Source organism: Oreochromis niloticus, linkage group LG11 (assembly GCF_001858045.2).
Source record: "Oreochromis niloticus isolate F11D_XX linkage group LG11, O_niloticus_UMD_NMBU, whole genome shotgun sequence".
Taxonomy (NCBI): Eukaryota; Metazoa; Chordata; class Actinopteri; order Cichliformes; family Cichlidae; genus Oreochromis; species Oreochromis niloticus.
Genome location: NC_031976.2, coordinates 25,113,509 through 25,137,119, shown reverse-complemented (window position 1 = coordinate 25,137,119; position 23,611 = coordinate 25,113,509). Strand labels below are relative to the sequence as shown.

Genomic DNA, 23,611 nt, shown 5'->3' with positions numbered 1-23,611 from the left:
TATTCATGGTATAGGTTCAACAAGGTTATGGAAACATTGCATATTGACATGAGAGCATTACAGATTTGTAGATTTGTCAGATACATATCCTTGATGCCAAGCGGTTATTTGATTTGCCGTGGCCTTGAATGCCAAAGCAGGGCGGGGGGTGAAGCTGCAGAGGCTTTGCAGGCCAGTCTCTGCAGGCACTGAAGTGTCTGGGCACTAGAGGACTCCAAAACCATAGAGCCATCAAGAACAGCAGAATCGGTGCCAAGCAGCCTATGGATCAAGCGGACCAATCCATGGATGACAATTGCTACTTGGACACAAGCCAGGGACTGGGTTGCACGGGTGAGGGTGTATGATCTTGAACAACCCGAAACACTCACTGAAACCACATTACATCACTGATGATGTGTTACATCAGAAGATATATGCAAGAACGTGAAATACTAGGCTTCTCAATTAGAAGCACATTAGTCTGTACCAGATACAAATATGCTGTAGGGTTTTCCCCAGCTCTCCTCCAAAATAACGTATTGGGGAGTACCTTCTTGGCAAGTCACTTGCAGTTTTGAACTCATAACTGTAAGATTAAAAAATTTAAAATCACTGTAAATTACTTTTACCTCAACATTAAAATTTTACCATTACAGCATGCTTATTTATATTAAAAATTCAGTTGTAAGCCATTGCTAGCTTTCTTGCCGTCAACGTGTGCCCAGATGACATGATTACTGAGCCACAAACGCAAGAATTTTACAGCTTTTAAATATTAAAGTATTATTAACAAAAGTATTATTAACAGATTTTTACTTGTAACAGAAAAAAAGAGGATATAATCATGTTCCACAGACTTTATTTCAGCCGACTCAAGACAGACTCCTCACACAATCCTTTGTACAACACTGTTCCCTTCTTTGAAAATGAAAATACAAACACAACAAAAGTTATGTACAAAAATAAAGCATGTTAAAAAAAATTACACAGAGATACAAGACACAACAATTTTAATGCTCATTTGGGCATGGCTGCTATAAACAGTGACAGTATTCATATGAGCTTTATTTTGCTGAACTACCCCCCAAAAAAAAAGAAAAAAAAGAAAAAACGCCAGTAGCACCATTCTGAGTTCGTCCACGACAATGTTTGCCATCCGAGCATGGATGACACCCCACTCTTGTGTTTCACATGAATTCTGAAGCCCTATGGCTCCGTGCAGTGCAAAAAAGTAAATCAAAATACTCACGTTAACACAAACCAGTGACCATGTAAATCAATTAAAATAATGCTGCAAAACCTTTCCAAACCTCTCACCAGGAGAACTTTCTAATGTAACACTTTCCACTGTTAATGAAATGTAACTGTTCATACTGTATTTATTTATTTTTAGTTAGACCATAGTTTGACTGGTGCATACAATCACCTAAGAAGGCAAGCTGCCTTAAAAAAAACAAAGGCAGCTCAATGAACCATCCCAACACCAACACACATTTAATGTGAACAAAAAATAATCATAAAAAGGACAATTTCTTCATTTTAATGGACGAGTTCTGTTAAGTTACTGTAGTGTTGCGAGTGCAAAAATGATACTGAAAACATGATCCTTCACAACTTCTCAATTCAAAACAACTTATGAAAGAAAATTCTAAATGTCAGTTTTACATCTTCCAGGAGCTGCACCACCATTAACACAAGTATTCAGTGTAAGCCATCTGACTCAGACAAGGCAAGAAGTGAAGGCAGACGAGCAAAAAGATGTATAACGTAACAGAGCAGGTGAATGCATATGCGGAAACATACTGAAGAGTCTGTTTAACACAAAAGTGTAGCTTAGAAGCCTGCCATATACTTAGCAACAATTAATAAATCATTCATATCGACTATGATATAAAAACCATCTCACAGGTAACTCAGACTTTTTTCCTGCGCTGACAATCAAAATGTTGCACATTAGTCTTTTGTTCTCAATGGTAATTCTGATTGTCACTTTTTTGGGGAGGGGGGTATAAAGCACATGTTGGTTCCAAAGCAAGCACATGGTTTTACACCTCTGTTGGTCAATGAGAATAATTTTAACATGAGTCAGCTTCAGTCTTCAGTCGCATAATCTGTCGAGTGCACTCATACCTCTTTAGTGATCACAGACACGATGTGATGCATTTTGCTGATACGTATAGCAGTTGTAGTGCATTCTAGAGACAGCTGGCTTGGTCATGTGAAGCACTGAAATACAGTATAGCAACACATAATAGAATAAAAGACACTTTAAATTCATTATACAGTATATGTACATCTCTTCAAAATGCTCAAGCTGCTCTTACTTTTGGATTTTGTCATTGCCTTGTGGCTGTGTTTCTTTCAAAATTAATTTATTATATACCAAATACTTTAAAGACTTATTCTCTCATAAAAATGTTACTTGTTTCTCTACATAGCCATAGTGGTCAGGTGCTGATGCCCTAGCAGCCCCTTGCGGCCCGCACCCGCTCCTGGATGCCCGCCTCCATTGCCGTGGCCACAGTATTCCTGCAGGTTCTGTCGCAAAGTAACCAGTGCGGAGCCCAGACAGGCGCGGTTTGGAGCCAAGACACCCCCCGGCAACTGGAAGAGGACTGTAGCCACTCCAGCCATACCATCATCTGTGGGCTCCAGGGTAATGGGCCCCACCTTGAAGGAGGAATAGGAAAAGCCCATAAGCTGAGAGAGGAAAGGGTCAGGACGGCAAAAGTGCTGGTAAGCGCTGTATGTGGATGGGTGGTGATGATGTGAGGCTGGGTTGCCAGCTGTGGTACTGGCATAATGATGGGTGTTCAAGTAGTGCAGTGGTAAATGCTGGCCGCTGTTGCCTCCTCCACCCAAGGTGAGGTGATGGTGGTGATGGGCTGTGGGTCCGGAGGATGGGTCATGTTTATAGGAGACAGGTCCTGCTCTGCCCCTCTGGCCAACCACTACTCCACTTAACTTGCTTGTGCGGGCATGAGCAAGCGACACAGTGCTGCCCCCTACGCCTCCACCAGATGAAGGCAAGTAGATGAGCTGAGGCTCTTCCGGCTCAAGGTATATAGTGAGCTTAGCAAAAGGCCTTGATGCCATCTTGGTCATCTCCTGAATGTGGCGACGCTGCTCCCGACGGAAGTCCAGGAACTGCTTAACCTTCCACAGGAGGACGCAGACAGACAGGAAGAGGAAAAAGCAGGAGAAGAAGACAGAGAAGAAGACAAAAAGGTCAATGTGGGCTTGGTCCTGTCGCAGAAAAAGCAGGCCCTGGGACTCTCCTTGTCTCTCTTCAGTTCCCACACCTCTCAGAGCGATGTAAAAGCGACTAGATTTCAAGGAGTGCACCTCATGGGGGAAGGTGATCACCACGCGATCTCGAACACCACGGACAATCAGCACTGTCTGGGGTTTCCACACGGTGATATAAGTGATGAGTCCTTCAGCACGTTCCTCTCTGATTTCCCTTTCCGCTCCTGGAGGTTTTGCTTGCAGGCTTTGGGAGAGCACAGAACCTGCAAAGCTGGATGAGGTATTGGCAAACACCTTTATAGGGGACGGAGGGGAATCCTTTTCAGTCCCGGCAGTTTTCCCTGGAACTACAGATTCCTCCTCGATCTTGATGGTGTGAATCCCTGTGTATCGATCTACGTCCACAATGAAGGTGTCATGAGAGTTGGACACGTACACCTCCACCTCACCAAAAGTGACATCAATGGTGACCCGAATGTCCACATTGGTGAACTTTGGCTGGGCAGCAAAGAATACAGTGCGCCCCTTGGGCAGGTTGCGAATAGTGGGATCATGGAAGCAGTTGGTCTGCGATGTGGGGTCAAAGCAGCACTCTGTGTCCACATTAAACTGACGGTAGCACTGACGCCCATTCACTGGTGTGCCATTGAAAGAATCCTTGCACTTTGCACACTAAATGAAAGAGTAAAACACAGAATTTAAGCATGTTTCATTCACTGACAAAAAATACAAAAACTATGGACTTCAACAAGTCAAAATTGTAAAAAAGTGGAAACCGTGAATTCCAGCATGCACATACCTGTTGCCTGTAGCAATCTTTGCGATCACTCTGGGGGCTGCTGAGGCAGGAGGAGGTCTCTGTGTTGTTTTGGCAGGGGCAGCCTGTGCCATCATGTTCATTGCATGTGTCTGCATGGCCATTACACTGACACCTGCGATGAAGAGGAGAAATTAAAATTCACTACAACTGTGCATGTATAAGCATTTCTCTTAATAGTAAAACACACATCTGCTGATTATAACTGACAGACCAGGCACTGAGTAATCAAAATCACACATTAAAATCTTACATAATAACTTTATATAATAACATTCAAGTGACAGCTCAGCAGCAGATTTTACTCACTTCTCACACTTCCCCTGCAGCAGGAAGTAGCCACTAAGGCAGCTCTCACACCGATCTCCTACGCTGTTGTTCTGACAATTTACACATACAGCATTCTCCTCTGTAGGACCCTCAGACACCCAGGACTGAATCTAATAGGAGGACAAAAAGGACAAAAACTTTAAAACTAAAGTGTCTTGTGTTTGTTTTTGTTTTTATTGTTTTTTTTGTTTTTTTTAAATACACTCACATACACAAACCCTCATGGATTTCAGTTACTTACGCTGTTAGGGTCAAGAGGAAATAACTGTGGATTATCCTGTGCCTTCTTAAGTTCATCCCGGGATAGACACACAGCGCTGTTTCCCTTGCAAAATTCCCGACATGGATGGCAAGTGCCACCCCCCTTGGCAGAGCCCACAAACAGAGGCTTACACTTCTCACAATGTTTACCCTAGATTTGGGGCATAGAGGAAACAAAGTGGATAACTGAAATATGTAAAAAAGGAACTAAAACGTTTAAAGCACGTGAATGTAGATTATAAGCACTTACCATGGTGTTATTGTGACACTCCAAACAAACATCTGGTTTGTTAACACCAGCACAGTTGCTGTGTTTGTTGCAGCTGCACTGAGAGGAGCAGTTATCCCCTACAAAGCCAAAGTGACACTGGCAAACTCCGGGGGATGTGCATGTCCCATTCACACAGCCTTGTGCACAAACTGGCTCACACTGACCAGAAACACTGCACAGAAGGAAGCAAAAAGCGGAGATTTCAGTGAACCTGTTCAGTCACTATACAATAAACTTCAAACTATCCTCTTATATTACCTGCTAAGTATGTAACCCTGTTTGCAGGTGCAGTGGTATCCTTGTGGCAGATCGTGGCAGTCCTGAGTGCTGTTACAGTTGTGATGACCGTTGGCGCATTCATCCTCCTCTGGACAATGGAGGAAAGACCAACTGCTGTTTGTCAAACGGCAAACACCCTCACTCACACCTGTGGGGAAAAAAAAAACAAAAAGAGAAAGAAACAGAGGTATGCCGATAAATAACAAAACAATCCACTCATTACATGCTAAGATGCTCAGCTTCTTCAAAATTTAACATTGTTCTCACCATCAAGTCCTCCCTGTAGGCAGCGTCCAGCCCCATTGCCCCCGCGAGAAGAACACCAACCACACTGAGGCCTAGCAATGCACTGGGAGCACTGAGTGAGCTGGGAGCACTGGGGAGAGCAGGAGTCTCCCCTAGAAAGCAGTCGACCGCACTGGCCTGCCTCACACCGGAGGGGCACAAAAGATGGGCTCATGCACTACAGGAAGGGGAAAATGGTTTGCTCAGTTAAATTAAAAAGAAAATGAATTAACTTAAAGTCCAACATTCCAATTAGGGGTGGGTGATACAGCCTCAAAGTTATGTCACATTGAGAAAACTTATGTTTTAATGATAACACTACAACATAAAAAATATAGGAACATTTTAAGAATGGTTGCACACAGCAGCATTTATTACTGTAAATAAATGAACTGCATTATCTATCCTCCTTTTCCCAATGAGCTACTACTGATGCCAAATTTACTAATTTGAAATGTGAATCTTCTAAAACAAGGTGCCAGCGGTAGCAGCAACACAGTGCAATAGTAGTGACACAGCACCACAAACAGTGAGAGTAAAGTCAAACCTAAGCACAAAAATTTAGCTTAGCTAGTGTTAAATAATGCATGATCAGAGCTAATTTCAACTGCTCCCTCACTTACAAGGAGTCGCCACATCATGTTTGATCTGGTAGATTTTTTACATTAGACACTCTTCCTGATGCAACCATAAAGCTATCCACCCAGAATTGGGATAGGGATCTGCTACTTGTTAGGAGAACATGTAAACCACTACTTTGTTACATGAGAAAGTGAAAAATGTTTTCTACCTGGGATATCATTTCTTGAGTAAAGTGTTTACCAGCTGGTCAAAGCCCCTTTCACCACAATCTGTATTGGCATCATATCTTTAGCCAAATAAAAGTCAACTACATCCACTGTTTGTTCTTTCTGTCATGTGCAACCTGCGAGTGAAATTAGCGAGTGCTACAGCGACACTGGGTAGAGTGGTTCTTTCACACTTTGACAGCACGACACCAATCGCTAATATTGCCTCCTTCATATCCTGTTTGCACTTGTTAGTGTTTTTTTGCTTCAACTGGTGAAACGTTGGTCGTTTCCACCTTCAGTTGGAACTATTTTCTTGCATATTTTGCCAAGTATTAAGGTTTGTTGGAGGTTGTTGAAGTAGCTCATTTTTTTATGTATTAAATTGCATTGTTTTAGCAGTGATATTGCGATGTGACATTTTATATCATGTAGGAATTCATACAGGTGTTATCTTGATGATGTGACATGGTTCGATTGCTCTAATTCAAATCTTACCCGCTGCAGGGCCATGCTCCACACACAGTGCTGCCAGCCCCCATCAGAGCCATTGGAGCTCAGACAAAGGCTGCAGTTATGGAGACTGTGGCATGGCGGAGGGCACGGCAGAGGAGGGGATGACTCCACCTGCATGGGTGAGACGTTGAGCAGAGCGTAGCTGAAACATGTCCAGTCATAAGTGGGATTCACACTCAAGATGCGCCTCGTTTCGCCTGGAGGAGAGGGAAAAAAAAAAAGAAGGGGGGCGACATTTCTTATTGGAAAAGATTTATTAATCATAAAATTCATTTTCTGTAACACACAAATCATCTGAACCTGGGTACCTGTGCGTTTGAACTGGCGAGTCCACATGCACTTTCCAGAAGCTGTACACTTGGGGCAGTCAGAAGCCTCACAGCTAGTCTCAGTGCAGTTGCTGGACAGGAAGATCTCTCTCTGGTTGATTCGACAGTCATGTACAGCTGTACAGCTGAGAGAGCTGCTGATACAAGCCCCCTCTGGACAATTTGTGCACCACTTACACTGTAAAACAGGCTGAGGAAATTATTAAGAACAGACTTTAGTTCACAGTTACGGTCTCTCTTTGAGTGATTAACTGTGTTTGAGAAGGAGCATTACATGTTACCTGGGATGGACTGGAAAATGTTTTAGGGTGTCGTGCAAGGCATTCACTGCATGTCTTGAGTCTGCGACATTGGTCTGGCTCACGAGGGGTTGGAGAACAGGGAGACTGTCCAGTGAAGCATCCCATTCTGATGGAAAACAAGGAACAGAAGTGAATGTCATATGCATTTTATTTCATAGCTGCACATAACTTCAAGCTCAGAGTTGCTGTCAAACAATGTGTTACCTCTCAGCAGTGTCAGAAGAAGCACAGCTCCCTCTACACCATATGCAGCTGCCTGTGGTGGTGTTGCAAGCCTCTGGTGTGGGAAGAAGGGCGCAGGGGTCAGAGGGCACAGACAGGGTTAGGAGTCTGCCAAGGGTGACGCCATTGAAGCCTCCTGACAGGAAGAGACGACCGCCCCAGCTCGTCATGGCAAGGGACACCGAACCATTAACCGGATCTCCAACAGCTGACACTAAAAGAAAAACATAAAAAGAGGTTAGCCTATGATGTTTTATGATTTACAAATTAATCTGCAGCTAGAAATGTATAGTTACCTGGTTGTATCCAGGTGTTACAGTTGATCTGGTACAGAGAGACAGAGTTACTGTAGTCTTCTGCTTCTGTCCTGCCGCCCACAATCACCATAGTGTCTTTAATCAGTGCAGCAGCGTGGAAGAAACGGGACAGGGGCTACACAGGAGAGAGATGACACAGCAGGAATACAGAAGTTATCTTTCTAAAGTGGATGGATGGATGTCAACTGCTTGGATTTTCCAACTTCTTACCTTAATACCCTGAGAGGTGGCCAGCAAAGACCAGGTGAGGTTGGGGTAATACAGGCTGTAGAGCTCAGCAGATGGCTCTACACTTTCCACGTGAAAGCGGTAGCCTCCAAAGACATAGATGGCATCAGTCTGTTCATGGTAGACTGCCGTGTGGCCATACAAACCTGATCCAAGAACAAAGCAAGCAAAATAGGTTTATGTGCAATGAAAAGAGTGTTTAGAGCTATATTTGTCTCTTTTTAAAAAAACATTTTCACAATGTGATTCTGTATTGTTATAACAATAAGCAATGCATCAGTGAGTTATTGACATTATGAAAGGCTTCAAAAACCTGTAGGTGGTGTGCCAGTGTGGGGGGCAATGGTCCAGTTTCCAGACTGAGGGCTGAACTCAAGTAAATGGTGATTGAAACCATTTTCAGGAGAGTACCCGCCAATCAACAGCACAGAGCAATCTCGCCGTACAGTTAAAGTGTGACCTGCCACTGGAGGAAGCACTGTGCTCTGTCAGCAGAAGAAAATTAATTAGTTAAAGAATAAAAAAAAAAAGAATTTTTTCACATATTTTTTATTTCCACATCAAGTCAGAAACCAACCTTGTGCTCTCTCCAAACTAAACTGCTGAGATTGAGAGTCCAGGTATCCATGGAAACGCCATCTTGAGTGACCCCGCCTACTACCAACATAAAGTTGTGATTGGCTCCAGAACCAGACTCATGACTCAGCATTGCAGAGGCGTGATGGTAACGAGGGTTTGGCATCGACCCTTCTTCCAAAGAGCTTGTCAACATTTGGGTCCAACGACGTTCCAACACAGAATATCTAAACCAACCAGAAGGAATTATTACACACACACAGAGGCAACACTGCACTATGTGACTGAGATTACCTAACCAACTTGTTATTGGATGCCTCTGCCAAGATATATGCAACAAGGTTATGTAAGTTTTATTGTTCTTATGCTACAGTCTGACAATATTGTTATTCTTCTTCTTCTTCTCCTTATTATTATCATGCTAATAAAGGTGATTGTGATAGATTAAAATGTTGAAGATTATATTTCAAAAGGTTTAAGATGCTGCTGCAAAGAAAGCAATGCATTTCAGGATTCAACATTCGTGTTACCAATTCCATTAAATAAAAATCAAAATGTAATTTATTCAGATCCAAAACTGAACAAAGGTTTGTCCCAAATATGAACAAATTCCTTCAAGGAGTTAAACACATAACACTTTCACAGTAGCAAGACGGGAAGGTTTTCAGTAGTTTCACAAATGGATGGGCAGTTGCTTGATTGGCATTTTTCTCTCTGAGCACTCCAAATGTATTTCTACTGCCATACCCATTCACCCATTCAAACACGCATGCATTTGAGTGCCTATAACCTAGCATTCATACGCACTCACTGTTCTGGTTTCATCAAGTGCAACTTGGGCTTCAGTATTTTACCCGAAGATACTTTGACATGAAGACTAGAGTAGCCAGGTATCAAATCTCTCACCTTCCAATAGACAACCTATTCTAGTTCCTGAGCCACAGGTGCCCCAACCTGAAACACAACTCTTACAAGCCCTTTGTCTAAGCATTTATAGCCTGTTGTTGCACTTTCTTACCTATAGACATTTCCCAGAATTCCCTCTGTCAGAGAAAGCCCTCCATACATCCAGAGGTTGCCCTGTGGTCCAGACACCAGAGAGTGTCCCATCCTGTGGAGGAACCTGTGGGCCTGGTTCTGTTGGGGGGGAAGCAAAATATTTATTTGTATGTGCTGCGTTGTGTCAGTCATGCACACTTCAGTATTGTTCTGGTTGATTTTTCTTTGGTCCTTACCACAGTCATCTGTGTGTCCAGTAAGGTTTCCCACACCAAGCTGTTGAAGTCTCGAGGAATAGAGCAGTCTGACCCAACCCAGCTCTCTGAGCACACGCACACTCCCAGAGACTAAGACAAACAAAGTTATGCTGGTTAATGTTCTGTGTTTTATTTAATAATAATATTTTTTAAACTGACTTCCTGAACAAAAACACCCCAAAACAAACAAACAAACCAAAAAAAATCCTGGTTAACAAAAAAAACAACCAAAATTATACAGTCCACAACTACAAAATATGTTATTATGGGTGTTACAAAGGCACTAAATAAAAAATGTCACAGTATATTAAATTAAGTTTTACTTTTGATCAAAGAGACACTTGGAAATTTAAGAAAAGTAAACTTAAAAAAAAAAAGTTCACAGCTCTTACTATATTACAAGTTCCTCTTCCTTCTGCTATTCCACAATCCTGAGGGCACACTAGCCGGTCACAGTGTGGTCCCCCATATCCCTGAGGGCACTGGCAGAGCCCACCTTGGCACTGGGCTCCACCCGGACATACAGATCCATCTTCATCCTCAGAGCTCTGCTGACACCGTCGTACCCAGAAAGATGCATTGAAGCCTTGAGGTCTGTCTGAAGTGACGTTGGCTTCAAAGTAGACTGAGATCACACCTGGAGGTAGAAGAGATGATTATACGATGCTGAGTGATTGTGTATATGTAAATTGGTTTTGTAGTTTAAACAGTGTATTTATTAATCAATGAGTTAAGGATAAACCTGAAGTGGCCTCCACTGTGATAGGCTGAGTCCTTGTGGTGCCACAAAATGCTCCAATTAGATTGTGATCAGAATGTACAACTCCGTTACCCAGAAAACGAGGCAGGCCATCAAACACATAGACATACGAACTCTGAAAAATAAAGCATCCTGAATGTCATGAGCACAGTTTGAGGAACAGTGAGCTGTTAAGTAATTTGTGTTTATTTGAACTCACTTTACAATGTGTATGAGAGTCTGGGTGTAGCGTGAGAGCTACTGGGGGACAAAACTGTCTTGGCAGACAGGGTGCCAGGTTCTCAGTCACAGAGAGGACCCACAGGCAATGAGAAAGCCCACCTTTCCCCTCTGTGCCACTCAGCCACCCCAAAGAAGAAGACAGTGGAATGGTGGTGGAGGAAGTGGAGGACAGCAGGACAGAGCGGCCCTGGCACTGGCGGTAACATGTTCCATTGTTCCTAGATGGTACAGGATAGTACAGACAAGTCACAATCACAGAATACACTAAAAATCATTCAAGGAAATTATTTTTACTGAGCAAAATATTGAAGACCTTTACCTGGGATCTCCATAGTAACCAGGCAGACAGGACTCGCAGTGTGGTCCCTGAGTGTTGTGGGTGCAGTAACACTGGCCTGTCTGGTTGTGACAGTATCCCTGGAGAGGGTCGCCGTGTCCGTTACACTCACAGGGAACACAGCTGCTACCACCAGCCAGGGCTGAGCCAAAGCTACCTGGACGGCAGTGCTCACAGTGAGGCCCTGTAGTCCAGTCTGAAAGTGAAGCAAGTGAATGTTAACCAATAAACAACACAATAGCCTTTATCTACCAAACACCAAAATGCCTCCCACAGTTTCAGTTTTATGTATAGTGACTGAAATCAAATCACTATAATCCATTTATCAAAATCTGACCTTGGCATTCATCACAGATCCCTGGAGCAGTAATACATGTGGAGTGGAAGTTGCAGCCACAGTCAACATCACATTCTACACCACTCAGAACCAGAGTAGCGGGATCAGATGTCCAGCCCAGGGAGCATTCACACTCAAACCGTGGGCTGCCGCTACACTGGCCCTCACGACACTCATTGTAACAGCTGTGGGACAAAGTAAGATAACTCAATGAGCAAGACGAATAAAAAGATTTTATTAAGAGATCTAAAGAAGGAATTTGTGGATTACTGTATTGTAATGCACTTACGTTTGGTTGCAGTGCAGTGTGCCATCCCCTGTGAATCCTCTCTCACAATGGCACTCATATGAAGTGGGAGTGTTGATGCAGGTGGCAGAGGGGTGACAGTTGTGGAGGCCCAGCCTGCATTCCTCTACATCAGGACAAGTGCCATAGGCCCAGATTGCATCTTGCTCTTCATCACTCAAATGCTCCAACTCCATCTCCATTTCTAGGGGGCGCGGTGGGGCTGAAGTTTGGGGTTCAGGGCTAGAGAAGCAAGAAAGAGAAATGTAAACTTGGACTGATATACTACACACACATCTGGCTATCAGTTTGTTCAGGATATATGTACAAGAAACATGATGAGAGATATCTTACTTTGCAGCCCGAGCTTCAGCCACAGCCACACTACAGTTATACACTGATGGATCATCCATTCCTGCCCAGTCTCCCCTCAAGCACCTGAAAAGAAGGGCAGAAAATATGAAATATATACAGAAATCCCAATAAGTGTTAACTTATCAGCAACCTGATAATATAAAGATTGCATTTGCCTTATATGCAATTCTGGGAATCTGTATACTTTCTGTGTTGTTATGGGTTTGCCATACTTACTTTCCAATTGTGGGATTATTGTAGTCACCACACCAGCCACACTGGAAAGTCCTCAGGCACTCTGTACATGTGTTTAAAGCTGAACACTGCTTACACTGGGGAACTGAGTGAACACTGACAAGCAAAAACAAAGTATTTTATTATTGGTTGCCATTAAAGGGTCAATTCAACTGTCTGGCAAAATCTAAATGTGTTGTTTCTCGTGTTTTTGTTCATCTAATGTAAGTATATTATTGTATGTGAAAACATTTGGAAAGTAAAGAAAAAAAAATTCTCTGCTTTTCAGGGTTTACACTTCAGTAACCTTCCATTTTTAATCAAATACTGGCCACTGCTTTTGATACCAAATCCAAAATTCTTGTTTTAAATTGAGTTTACATGAATACAGTGACCAAATGAAAGGGTGCTTGCTGCTATTAGCAGAAATTACATTCACAGCTGATTATGAGGTGAAAGTTGCAATTTAAATTCAAGTGGAGTTGTTAGTCTGTGTGTTATGTGGCCATAACAAGGGAAATACTACTACTACTACTAATAATCATCATAGTAATAAGGCAATAAAAGCAATTTGAACTTATTTTCCATTAGTTACAGTAAGAAGTAAATTATAAATAAGACAGGTAGAAGCAGGAGCCCAGTCAAATGTATTTCATCATTTCACTGGATAAAAATACAGTTAGAACAGTCTTGAAATGTAAGAGCCAATTATGTAATCTCAGTCCAACTGTACAGTTGGACTGAGATACAGACTGAGAAAGAAAGTGATTATAGTCATTACAGCATTATAGACATAATGACTATATTATTATAGTAAATATAAATAAAACAAAAGGAAAAACCGAAAATATCTTAACAATGTTCTCATCTTACCTGTCATACCAATCCCTACATTGTCCATAGGGGTACTTTGTGAGGTAGGCAGCAAAATAGAAGCAGGCCTGAGCAGATTCACACCACGCACACTGGCTGGAGTTGGAAAGGCATTCACCACATGTCTTTCTCCTGTAAAAGAAAGTGATAGTACAGTAGAAAAGATGAGCTGCAGATGTTTGTATGACCTAAAATAATATCTAAAATGAATATTATTTTTCAACTCACTGGTTGCACACTTTAGGACACCCCCTTGGATCACGTATGGATCCATCTACTCTTCCCCGCCGACTGCACTGGTAGTCGCCTTTCTTGCTGGAGTTTATCTGCCACTCACAATAAGGGTCCTACAATCAAAGTTAGCACAGCATGAGTCAACAATACAGTTATGGTATACAAGTCAGCAGAATGGCAGACAATGTCAGTTTTTATGTGCATCTGTGTTGTACCTGAGTACAAGCAGAGCAGTCTCTGTACTCTTTACACATGGTGCAGTGCTGGGGTGCCAACAGCAGATGGCGCTGACCTTCCATCTTCCCTTCACTGTTCTGGCCCTCAGGGCAGGGTTCGAGGTCTGGGCTGTCACGCAGCAGACAGCGGGACAAAGACGGGCACCAGCCACAAGACTGGTCTGACAGACAGGCCAGACAGGACATGTACCCTGAGCAGGAACCTGAGCGGTACGGCTCCAAGAATAGGAAGTTGATCTCCTAGAAGGAGATGTAAAGGAAAGGGTATTAACACTATGCTTGTTTCACGAGCTAAGAAAAATCACAAAGGAATTTTGCATAAATTAGTTTTGCTGCTAAAGTTAAACTCACATTTCCTTCAGGCAACGTTCTGTTCCAAATCAAGGCCATCTCACTTGTCTGTCCTGAGCCAGAGTTGTTCAGGTAGCCCTCCGCCTGAACAAGGTAATGGTTTCCCCGAGTGAGGTTAGAGAAAAGTCGACTCCCATCTGGTCGAGCCAGGAGCTTCAGCTCCTTTTCCTGCGGAGCTGCCCAGCGACCCACCACCTCCTGATCAGCAAATGGGTTCACAATGCATACAAAATTGGACATGAAGAAAATATGGATAAAACAGTAAATAACGTTCAATCAAAACACTCAGCCCTCGGTACAAGGTTATTGGCTTTCACTGAGAATTCTAAAGCCTTCCAACTAGGGCAGGGCGATATGGCCAAAATTATTTATCACGATATATATTAGAAAATTTGCGATAACGATACAACTGACGATATAATTGACACAAGACAAAATACTTTACAACTCCACAACTTTATTAGTGCAAAAACCCCCAAAAAACCCATCAATGTATTTTCACTTAAACAAGCAGCTGTTTTTTTATGTGCATTAAAGTTATATAAAAATTTAAAAGTGCAAATGCAAATTCCTTGCTGACAGTTTAACCAAAAGGCATGTCCAGTGGAAATTGGCCGACATATCCTCAGCATAACAATGTATAATATCCAGAAAACTTAAAAAGAGGTTAATCACACAATACGGTAATATTCTTTTGAAGCACAGTACATATCACTCCGCCAGGCTCCTGACTACGGTAGCCGTAATGCTCCAACAATCCATCAAGCCGTGCGGCTTCGTAGCTTAGCAAAGTCGTACTAAAGCATTTTTTGACAGATTTTCGAGCGCCGTGTACCACATAAAATCGGTTTGGTAATAACGACGGCTCGCTTGCATGCTCTACCAAAAAATGTGCTTTGGTGTGTATCTAACGGACAAAAGCTAAACCAGTTCCACACCACTGAAGTTGCAGCATTTTTACAAACCAATTCTGTTTCATCTGTTTCATTCGACGATTCACTTTCGCCCTTCTCATTCAACGTTGCCGCCATGTGCGTATGAAAACAAAGGCACTACGCATGCGCGTTTTACCCATATTCTATCTCGAGATTTCATTTTCTTATCATTGCCTAAAATTATACCGGTATTACCGTGAACGGTATGATATGCCCCAGCCCTACTTCCAACAGTTCCAATGTTTGTCCATATGAAATTTAAATTACTTAATTTTATTATCTAATCTATTACAAATCCAGTAAAGAATTTAAAAAAGAGACAAAAGGTATTTCAATTTGCTGAAATAAAAGAAAGAAAAAGAAATAAAGATTACAGCTGACATGCACTTATCCTCACCATCTGGCTGGAGTTGGGTCCTGTTGCCATTCGAGCCTCAAAGTGAAACCTCTGGATGCGAGCCCACATGGAGACAGTCTCTGTAGGAGGGGGTGCAGGTGGAGGCCCGCCCCACAATGGGTGGACAAACCCCCTAAACTGTAAGGCTACGTCCATTTCTGTGGTGGGGCCAAGCATGATGGTGGCGCTGTGGAGGATGGTTACCTAATGTGAGGGGTGATGAGGATGGACGACAGTGGAGGATGATGGAAGTGGAAACACATCAACAGAGGCACTATTCTCTACTAACGGCTCCACAAAGTTTCACAAACTACTTGAACAAAAATATCCTTTCTACTCAAAACAAACAGAGAAAAAGAAAAAGAGACATGACGAGGTTAACAAGCATAAAGCACAAAGAAAAAATAACAAAAAGAGAATCATTATATCCAAACTCGAATGCAATATTGGTGGCAGGAAGGAGGAGTAAGTATAAGCAGAGAGGGAAGTAGTTACAGGCTCAACTGGTAAAATCAATACATTTGGACTCCGTACCTGGTCAGGCTGGGAGTCGTTGCGGGGGTGGTGGAAGGTGAGCAGGTGCAGTCCCGGGACATAGTTCTCGGTGCGACAGGAGTGGAGGGAGGTTAGGAAAAGGGTACGCTCCCCCCACCAGCCGTACGCCCCTGAGATCTGGTCCACACGGCACGCACTTCGCTCTGTGAGACCGAGAGGGAAAGGTCAGCACATACACAAAAAACCCCAAAAATACCCCCACACATCGGGCCTCTTAAATCTCATATTACAGCAGCTTTCTACTGTGCACTACTGTACTGAAATGAATGTAATTGGTGACTCTTGTTTGACGTGTGTTCTGAAGGAGTAAAATGACCTCACTGCACCAGAAGTATGTGACTAGACAGGCGAGTCAATCTGTGGTTTGAGGAGCCTGTCCAGTCTCAGCTGGGTGTAGCCAAGTCACTGTACTTCACCTCTGAAACACACCAAACACCAGTCAATTACGTTCCTCCCATGTCAACTCCCAACATCATTTTCCAGTCTTGACCCTTTTCTTCTGCCCTCATTCCTCCCTCCCTGGGTCTCACCTGACACTGGTAGGCAGGACTCATTCTGAACACACCAGCCAAATTCACCAGGGGCACGGGCCAGAGAAGCTGGAGTGCCACTGAACACCAGACAGGACTGGCAGTCAGACAGGAAGCGAGCGAGGCCCAAGCAACCAGTACTTCCACACTGCGACCAGAAAACAGAACATGCACTTTGTAAACAGTCTGAAAAGGAAATGATTAGATTTCTGGAAATGTAAAAATGGATCTCTCCCCCCCAAAAAAAACAAAACAAAAAAAAAAAAAACAGGCATTGTTACAATTAAACAAAAAGGCTGAGAGAAGTGTTACCGGGTTAGTGGGCTGGTACTCTCTACAGCGGCCTTCACACCAGCTGCACTCTGGGTTCTTCAGGCACATACTTTCATCTACTGCCTCAGCACAAACAGCATCCTGATGATGAAACAAACAAACACACACAACAATTTCATTACCATTAGATGCTCTTAGTCAACATAATTTTCAGCCACTGAGATTCTTCCAGCCACAGCCAGTCTTCCAAATACTATTGGTTTACAGCGCTTTCACTCACCCTGTCACCTTGGTCGCTACTGACAAAAAGGGGAACTTTGTAAGCCACAAGGTCTCCACGCGCAACGCCACTGTAACCTCCAGCAACCAGCAACACTCGTCCCTCCATCACTGCAGCAACATGTGAGTAACGCCCCCTCATAGCATCTCCACCTTCTGTGAACACTTCACATGCACAGGTAATAATCACTAAGATGGATGGTGTTGAAAATGGACCTTAAATAAATAAACAAATGTAAAACAACAACAACAAAAACTGCAACTGCATGTGCCTTCGAATTTCAAAGTTCTGACAAGAGGCTACCCACTCAGGAAAAAACTGAAGATGGTGAAAATAAAAAAAGTTGAAAAGGTCTAAAATAATTTGAGAAGTGAAAATAAACTTGTGCAACCTGCTCAGATCTCAAACAGATTTTAGCCCCAAACCCTTCTGATTGTCCTTAGGCTTGTACAAATATCCTCACCATGGAGCATAAAGACATTTAGTGTTTATTTCATCTACATATACAAAGTGGACTTTATTTGGCTGTCTAATCACGACCATTTCAAGACCAAATAAAATATAATGTGTTAGAAAAATAAATAAAACAAGTAAGGTGCAATCTAGAAGTCGACTGAGCTTTCATTTTCATACTCACCGAGTTTCTCCTTTGCCGAGACCCACTGGTGACAACCCAGATGGTAGAAAAAGATTTCCTCATCATAGCACTTTTCCTCTAGGTAATGAATGTGCACATTCCCTCCTGCAAGACAAACAAACAGAGATAAATATAAACATGGCTGGACTGATTATGAAACAAACTCTGCTAATTATCTCGAGACTCACCATAGACAACCATGTAGTTTCCGATGACAGTGGCTGAATGGAAAGCTCGCTCTCTTGGGCCAGTTGCTGCAAAACGCGAACGGAAGGATGTCCAAAATCGTCGATCCACATGGAACACGTCTGTTTTGTTCACCCTGACACTAAACCTAAGAAACATATAGAGTATGTGTATTTCTAGTGTCTATAAAGATGCTGTTTTTAAAAAAATCCCCACTTCCTGGATTTTTCTGTAGCATTTAACTATCTTTGTGTAGCAAGTTATCACAAAAGAATTAAATCTTGGGATAAAATATTTCTTATTATGTTGGGATCCACTGGTTAAAAATTGGTCCAATACTAACTTAAAAAGCTAAATTGGACATCAGTGACAATGAGCCAAACTAGGGAACATAATATGTGATGCTTACACAAAATGTCAGCAGCAGTGCATCACTAGCAGGAGGGATTGATAACATAACATAACATAGGCTAATATAACTGTATAAGTAGTAAACTTAGGAAAGCAATGTTTAAGTGAGTGTGATGTGGTCTTATACATAAAAGACAGATTCCCACTCTCCTCTCAATCCAGATTAATACTCAACATCAGTAGATACCCAAAACCAATGTATTGTCATTACTGTAATGTATGAGAAGGTACATACCTGGCAGTGGTAGGCCTGTGCCCTCCATAGACAAGCAATGTCCTGGAAGGGCTGTGGAAGACCATGGAGTGCCCAGCAGTGGCAGGTGGCTTCCCACCTGTGGGCTGAACCGTCTCCCACCGTCCAGAGCCATGCAGGCCAAACCGATACAGAGTTGAGGAAAACATATCCTGATCAGTACGACCTGGGAAACAAATTTGGGTTTGTTCATTTCTTCGTGGATTAAAAATGCTGATATAAAAAAAAGACAAAGTGCAACGTGACAGTATACGTGCGAACCCACCTCCAAACACATAGAGATAACTGTCTACTATAGCCGCAGCGTGATTAGCCAGTTTAGGAGCACCAGGTGAAGTGGAAAAGCCAAGCTGTTGCCAGTCATCATTGAGAGGCCGGTACATCCACACATCATTGGCCAGGGAGCCGTTGGCTAGCTCTCCACCAAAGATAACCATTTTACCCATATACTCTACTGCTGTGTGGGAATGACGAGCCACCTGACAGAGTAGGAGAGCCAAAGAGAGCACGAAGGAAAGGAATACGACTGAGATGTTAAACAAAAAATGAGAATAATAGAATTCCCATCGACTATGTTTACATGTGCAAACAAATAGGATATATTAAAAAAAAGTGAGTGAGCAGAGTATACACTGCAATAAAGTGATTTCTATAAAAAAATAAAAATTCACATTTGGTAAACAGGTTTGATAAATTAAAAAATAAATTCTTAAACAGTTACAACATTATTAAGCAAATATTCTTGACTTAATCCATTTACCCTTGTTTTTACCAGGCAACCAGTAGAATGTAATACTCTATCACCACAAAGTGGCATTAATTAAATATGGCCAATCAGCACTGAACAACGACAAAAAATAAATAAATAGAAGAAAACAAGAAAGGCATGTTAAAAGTTTTGATATCCACAAGTTTGCTAGGATCTACTTAAATCCAAGTGATGGAAATTTCAACACTAGATGGTGACCCTTAAGGATTCGTGCAGATCTCTGCATGTCTGCCAGTCTTTTGTGACTGGATGAATGCATCCATGGAAACACTGCATCACAGAGCACTAGCTACCATGTGCCCTTCAGGCACACTTCAAATAAGTGTAATAGACAGGACTTGTCCATCCATGCTATCTGGAGCTGTCTGTGTCCTTGCTAACTGTCAAAAACTGGTTAAACAGTTGTGCTATGGTGAGATTAGGTCGTATGTTTGGATAGTAACTATGGACAGTAACCGGAGAGCAGCATTTCTTTTTGAAAAATTGCGGAGAATGGACTGCATTGACTGAGTTGTTTGAGTGAAAACAATAAGCATCTGTGTTAGAACTTCACAAATTATATTACACAGCTGTAGAGACCAACTTTGTGTGACTGGTATATTTCTGTTTTAGTTAGTTAGACACCTCTGTATTTTAAGATTTTGCATTTAGGCTATTGTAATAAATGGCCATAAGTAAATGTATATCAGATGATCCACCAAAGGAAAAAAACAGCATGAAGTTGTAAGTAATAGTGATAGGTTTTGCCTTTAATCCTATTACTATAGTTATACTATTGTCTTTCAAGTTATTTTTATATATGTAAAATAGAACGGAAACAATAAGCTTATGAGTCTTAATATATCTTTAAAGAAAATCCTGATTCTGGAGTTGTTCCTGAGTTCCTGGTTGTCAAAGGATAAGCTGGGGCCTGACAAGTCGTTGAGAGAAAATCTTGGAGTGGATATCTTTGAATCCATTCTCCTGATTAAGGAAACTAGATTTCTTGCCTACATGACATTTGAGGATCAATTTACTGTAAAGTGCTGACAGTAACTTGGACACTTGTTTGCATAGAGAATGACAAAGCAAATGCAATAGCAGAAGGAAAGAAAAACAGCACATGTTTGAGTGTGTTCACTTACAGGTGAATGACCATAAGACCTGCTTTCCCATTGGTTGGATGTGAAATTGTATTTGATCAAGTCACCAAGAGCTCTGTTCAGATCAAATCCTGCAAAGAAGATAAGCAAAATATTATTCAAACAAGGCCAATAATGAGATATGAGACTGATGACTCAGATGTGAACATTCAGCTATAACAAAGACATCAATATCACTGATGGTTAATATGTAACACAACAACAAATTGTGTTGAGTTATGATTTATTAACATATACTAAAGAATCAGAGTCAAAAACCTTGCCGTTGTCTTGTGTGTTAAAAATGTTGTTTTCTAAACAGAAAACATTGTATCAGTGGAATTTAACTGTATGTTGCTCTTACCGCCAAAGAGGTACATGGCTCCTGTGGAGGAGAGGTACACGCCTGCAGAACCTGTCCTGGGAGGTGTGTAGGGGTTTTCTTCACTCACACGCCACCACTTCCCTGCACCGCTGTCATTATAGAGACCAAGCTGGCAGCTTTGACCCACAAAGCCTGGCTTACACACACAACGCTCTCCTTTCTGAAAAAAATAAATAAATGAATGAAGGCAAATATGAAAAGTTTCATCACAGCACACAAATGAATAACCTAATCAGGTTGAGAAACGAGTTACTGTGCGGCTATAGTATAATTTTTTTTGTGTGTGTTCATTTAATCGTCCCTATCCCTACTCTTACCTTGTCACACTGGCCGTTCACAGAACAAGCTTGAGTGCACAGAGGGGTTGTACATGAGGGCCCACCCCAACCCTGATGACAATGGCACTTTGATGTAGAGAAATCACAACGACCATGACCGCCACACGCTCCAGGGCACAAAGAGAAGGTGTAAGTTGCATTGAACCCCAGGAGGTGGTAATTAGCGTCACTGAAGAGATGAAGCAGCATCTGGAACAAACACAGTTTAACAGTGAACACAAATTAAGTTAGAATTCAATGCTAATGGAGTGTCAAGAATCACCCTGGCCTTTCAGCTGTGGTATCTTTTCTTGGTTACCTTGCCAGACTTTGCTTCAATGGGCTGGGGTACCGTGTTGCCACTCAGACTGGCTAGCAGGGGGCTTTGGTAGGAGTCCCCATCATACACAAAAAGGTAGTCATAAGTGCACTCTGTGTCCATGAAGGTGAAATTCAAGACAATGCGGTGACTGTTGCTGGGAGCTGGAAGAGATGAAGAATTAGATAAATATCACTTTGAACAATCACAGAAAACAACAAAAAATAATGACAAAAAAACATTTTCTCCACCTTTGATGAGCCACTCGCAATTCCCATTGACAGAGTAGTTTCCTGCTCCATCTGTCACATAGCCAGGTGGTCCCCTCAAAACTTGCCTGTGGCCCTTACAGGCCCCTGTCTGGCACACAAGTGACTCAGCCAACAGGAGAACCACCAGGATGAAGGAGACAGGGAGGGGGGAGGCCATCACTGGCACTGCCTGAAGGATGGAAAGGGAAAGAGCAAGGTGGGAATCGGTTGGTGTTGGTCTCCTAATAACAAACCTTAAACATTTGCAGCACATATGAAGACCATATATGTCTTAAGTTAAGTTTATCGACCACATATAACAAATAAACTACGCTAACTGGATACAAGGGAATGTCCCTTATGGACATCAAAGCGCAATCTTAGTCCTCTGGTAGTTCTCACTTCTCGCTGTGCAGTCTTATGCCACTGAAAGGGTCCAATTTAAAGCGCTATGAGTCATATGTCAACTGCAATGCCATTCAACCTGCAGCAACAACCCATTAGGCTTAATGATCAGATTACAAGGATTACTACAAACTGCCAGACTCAAGAAAAGCCACTGCAAAAATTCTTATGCTGATTTTGCTAACAAGTGATAGCCCCATTTGCACAGGGAAGTAGCTCGCAAACATTACGACTCCAGAAATCATACAATACAAACTTAAGGTGAAACGACGATACTCCACATCTGTGGTGTTACATTAAAATAGCACACAAACAGATTAACTTTTATCAACTGCGTTTCTTAGAACCAACTAGCCAAAGGGTGAACCGACGACAATTATCAGCAAGGGTCTCTGCAGGCTATCACAACAAAGCTAACGAAAGGGTAGCTAAGCTAAGGGAGCTAACGGAATACAGTTAATCTGGGCTCATCAGTTGGTATGGATTCAACATAACACTTACCATTTCCCGTCTCTTTGTTTGCATGGTGGTTTACATTTTCGGCAGGCCTTTAAACGTCAGCTACTGCACGAGCTAACTAGTGAGGGCTGCAAACTGACAGCTGGCTAAATTATCCAGTCGATACTAAATTGGATTCACTGCAGAGGAGAGCGCTACAGCATTCTGCTCTGCTAGCCTGTCCGCTAGCTAGTGGTAGCGGCTCGGCCAAATCCAGATGCGCAATCGTTGGTTGCTGCAGACCCTAACAGAATCAGTCATTCTTGAGAGTAATTCTTCATTATGTAATAACAAATGATGGTACTCCTCGGAGAACTGCTTGCAGCTATCAGCGACACGTTTTTAAAGCATCGACGCTACTCCTGCGGACCATGTTATGGTGAGAAGCCAGTGTTTGGGTGCTTTTTGGCAGGCGAGCAATAGCCAACGGTGACCAACACAAAGACAGTGCAGCGAATAACCCATCCCACTACTGCCACCCAGCGGAGGCAATCAAAGTTTACACTTGGATATTGTGTAAGCCATAAACGGCAGGTTGTTTATTAAATATTTTGCTTATTATTTATGTCATTTATTTGTGGATAAAGTGAATGCCTTTAGAGGTTTCAGCAGCGGATCATCTACTTGTATCTTCCCCCATTCCTGTCTCACCAGCCGTTTGCCTTCATTATACATCCATTAATCTTCAATGAGCTCTTCTTCTTTTCCTCCTACCTGACAGCTTCATATTCAACCTTAGTCCAATACATCCACGATCCCTCCTCTGCACTTGTCCAGACTGTCTCAGCCTTGTCTGTCGACCTCAATCTCCAAACTGCTCAGCCTAAGCTGTTCCTCTCGAAAATTAATTTCTAATC

The 23,611-nt window shown here is 42.4% G+C and overlaps 1 protein-coding gene across 1 annotated transcript; it reads right to left on the bottom strand.

Annotated features, from left to right (window-relative positions):
- Window positions 1-824: 824 nt before the first annotated feature.
- Window positions 825-23,202, bottom strand: LOC100701148 (multiple epidermal growth factor-like domains protein 8). Its single transcript, XM_019364469.2, has 44 exons — window positions 22,758-23,202; window positions 21,852-22,041; window positions 21,601-21,764; window positions 21,282-21,491; window positions 20,944-21,124; window positions 20,583-20,671; window positions 18,955-19,168; window positions 18,672-18,855; window positions 18,028-18,173; window positions 17,840-17,944; window positions 17,203-17,366; window positions 16,962-17,063; window positions 16,650-16,797; window positions 16,099-16,262; window positions 15,565-15,768; window positions 14,233-14,430; window positions 13,861-14,121; window positions 13,640-13,758; window positions 13,412-13,543; window positions 12,542-12,655; window positions 12,305-12,388; window positions 11,954-12,193; window positions 11,665-11,849; window positions 11,310-11,523; window positions 10,968-11,208; window positions 10,751-10,883; window positions 10,401-10,645; window positions 9,988-10,098; window positions 9,771-9,889; window positions 8,754-8,979; window positions 8,490-8,661; window positions 8,159-8,322; window positions 7,928-8,063; window positions 7,614-7,845; window positions 7,389-7,515; window positions 7,087-7,297; window positions 6,761-6,975; window positions 5,457-5,652; window positions 5,169-5,337; window positions 4,890-5,082; window positions 4,620-4,790; window positions 4,358-4,488; window positions 4,031-4,163; window positions 825-3,903 (listed from the first exon to the last, which is right to left on the bottom strand). Exons 1-44 carry the CDS (start codon window positions 22,779-22,781, stop codon window positions 2,413-2,415), a joined length of 8,652 nt encoding a protein of 2,883 aa, XP_019220014.1. The 5' UTR covers window positions 22,782-23,202; the 3' UTR covers window positions 825-2,412.
- Between the last annotated feature and the right edge of the window lie 409 nt (window positions 23,203-23,611).